This window comes from Rutidosis leptorrhynchoides, chromosome 8 (assembly GCF_046630445.1).
Source record: "Rutidosis leptorrhynchoides isolate AG116_Rl617_1_P2 chromosome 8, CSIRO_AGI_Rlap_v1, whole genome shotgun sequence".
Taxonomy (NCBI): domain Eukaryota; kingdom Viridiplantae; phylum Streptophyta; class Magnoliopsida; order Asterales; family Asteraceae; genus Rutidosis; species Rutidosis leptorrhynchoides.
Genome location: NC_092340.1, coordinates 123,775,724 through 123,778,834, shown reverse-complemented (window position 1 = coordinate 123,778,834; position 3,111 = coordinate 123,775,724). Strand labels below are relative to the sequence as shown.

Sequence of the window (3,111 nt, the reverse complement as noted above, 5' to 3'; positions counted from 1 at the left end):
AAAACACAATCAACCGAAGTTTTTTACTAAGTGCGGCTTCATAACTCATAAATATAATATGTTTTATTGTTATTGATATCGAATCCTGACCCATTTTGACTAGTTACCGACCTATGTTTTAATTTCTATGACGGCTAACTCAATATTCATGCTCAAATCATGTGAATTATAAGTTTTGTTTGTTTGATTACCGGTTGTTGTCTACGATGGGCGGTAGTAAAAGCTCTAGCCATGATACATAATAACAGTAGAATACCAATGAAACTTAACAAGAATAACTGCAATAACAAAAACAATGGGTTGATATTCCAATTAATTACTAGTCAAATATAACAAAGATTAAAATCTGACGTCACCATGAACATTGAAATGGAGAATGCATCAGTTGCGTTAATGATGATAGGAAGAGTGTAGCGCAACATAAGTAGAATGATAAACTGCAAGCATACAGATTATGAATTTAAATACAAGACATAATGTTACTATGTTACCTATTTACTTTTATTTTTACATATTATATCAAACGCTGCAAGCATACAGATTATGAATTTAAATACAAGACATAATGTTACTATGTTACCTATTTACTTTTATTTTTACATATTATATCAAACGCACAATACTATGTTAAAAGAGTAAGAGGATGTGTGTTTACAAAAATGGCAACTATACGGCAACATAAAATGCTTGTTGAACTTGGAGCTATGTACTGATCATTAAAATCAGATTCGATAAAGTCATGATTATTGGCAAATGTAGTCGAAAACCGCCAATTGTAGAGGTCTCTTCTGGAAATCTCCCAGTTTCCCCTAGAAATAGAATTAGACAATTATTTTATATTTAGCGGTTTAATAACAAGAATCGGACACGTAATTAAATGCATAATTCACCTGAAATTCATTGGGATACGCCCAAAAAGGTAGAGTTGAGGTGGTGATGTATAACCGGGCTTGAATGGCTGCAACTCATCAACGTAAAAAGTTCTTAAAGGTGAAGCTTTAGTAAATAAACATGATCACTAATACAAACAAGTTGACACATTGTTTTTTTAGAGATTTTTCTAACAACAGTCTTTAAGATCAGGGGCGGATAGGGCGAGGTCGACCGTCCCTGACGACCAAATTTTTTGTGTATTTATGTGTTAAAATTCGACGGTTAGTGTATTTATAAGTTAAAAGTCGATATTTTGCCCGCGAATATTTAACATTTTACTCCCGATGGAAAAAATTCCTAGATCCGCTAATGCTTAGGATTGTTGTTAAGGCGCATTACTAAATTATAAATCTGAATAACCGTCACCAAAAAATCAATATCAACCATCATGTACAATATACTTATGTTGTTAACGACAGCCATAACGATGGTTGTAAGAAATATTGATATTTGAATCCACAACATTTATAAATCGTGTAGTGATAGATTTCTTTTGCATATTTGAGAAATGTATATTAACCTGGAGGCAAATCTCACAGATAGTGTTCCCCTTCTCGTTGCACCACCGCTGAACACATGTACGGTGCGCATACTGCAAAAATCAATCAATAAATCACAATTAAACGAGAAAACTTTATATATGTTATCTTGAAATTAGTCAAACAGCAAAATCAAGAAAAAGTGTACCTTGAGTGTGCCACAACATGCACATGGTGTCTCCATGTTCGAAGCTTGATCGTCATCGTGACAGATCCTGCATTCTACCAATTTAATTGATTTTGATACTATCATATGAGAATTAGAAAAGTCGGTATTCGTGGATTCATGTGTTGACGCTTCTGCACGAGAATTAAACCTATTTTGACGCTCGATGACAGCATCAATGGTTGATTCAGTGAGCATTTTATCAACCAACAATGTGAAATGATCCCCCATCTTGTAGAATTTTGTTAGAATTCAAAACTGTATAGATTTGGATAATATACAATTCTAGCAGTAAACTGGTAACGTGAAGCTGATAATAATTATTTGGAGATGCATGAATATTGAATACCATGGTCATCCGACATATATATATGAAAAAAGGCTAAATTTAATACGAGTAACAATCATAAAGCTAATGAAATAGACAAGAACAGTATATGAAAAGTGAGGTTACCTTTGTTTGGAAAGAAAGGCTATAGCTTTCTTACAACAATAAAAACAAAGAAATTATAAAGAAAATAATCACAAATTATTAGAAGGACTAATTATATAGTTACCCAGACCGGCCATATGTAATGAAATTTATAAGAAGAAGTAAAGAACATTATAATTATTACGGAGTACTTAAGAAACAAGATAAGCAATGATTATCAAGAATGAAAAACTATATACATGGTAAAATTGAGAAAGTAATGGAAGTTTAGTACAACAAGAATGGAATTTCAACAATAGAAAAGCAATATATGAAGTCATTCAATCCTTTTATTATTCCTTGAAATGAGGTTTTCTTTAGTTGCTGGAGCTTTGGGTTGAAGCAATGGATTGAGTGCATGCCCTCATTACAACAAAGTGTCCTACAAAATCGGCATTTCTTATGGAGTGTTAACGAAATTACCAAACTCGGGAATTCAATTGATACTAGATCAATAAGATCGACAGAATCAAGATAACCCAACTATCGGACTATCAGGCAATGTACATTAGGTTTTCTTTGTTCAAGCTAGCCAATAGAGCGAGTATTTTTTAATCTTAATTATTTTAGTTTATTTTTTTTAAATCTTAATCTTATATATATGAGATCTTGTCGGATTAATCCATCAGACCACGGATAATGGTTATTGTGACGTGGAGTGAGTAATATGCACTTTTTGGGACAAGTCAATGACTGGACTATGACAGGTAAAGGTGGGAGTTGTAATAGTGGTCTTTTGCCAAAGGATTAAAAAATGATGTGGCATTTTATTTTTGATTTTTTGTTTGGTTTTTTTAATTAGATTTTATTTATTAAATAAGATAAAACAATTATTAAATAAGATAAAACAAAACACTACATATATAAAAAAGAAGTTACATATAAAAAACGTTACATTAAAAAAAAAGTTACATAAAAAATCGTTATATAAAAAAATTACATGAATTAAAAAAACAAAATACTAGTTTGTAGAACGAAAGTTTGGTGGGAGGTTCCAAATA

The 3,111-nt window shown here is 31.5% G+C and overlaps 1 protein-coding gene across 1 annotated transcript; it reads right to left on the bottom strand.

The window, feature by feature from the left end:
• Positions 1-323: 323 nt before the first annotated feature.
• LOC139863795 (uncharacterized) lies at positions 324-1,869 on the bottom strand. The gene is made up of 5 exons (XM_071852400.1): positions 1,621-1,869; positions 1,454-1,525; positions 891-958; positions 656-809; positions 324-437 (listed from the first exon to the last, which is right to left on the bottom strand). Exons 1-5 carry the CDS (start codon positions 1,867-1,869, stop codon positions 324-326), a joined length of 657 nt encoding a protein of 218 aa, XP_071708501.1.
• Positions 1,870-3,111: the final 1,242 nt, after the last annotated feature.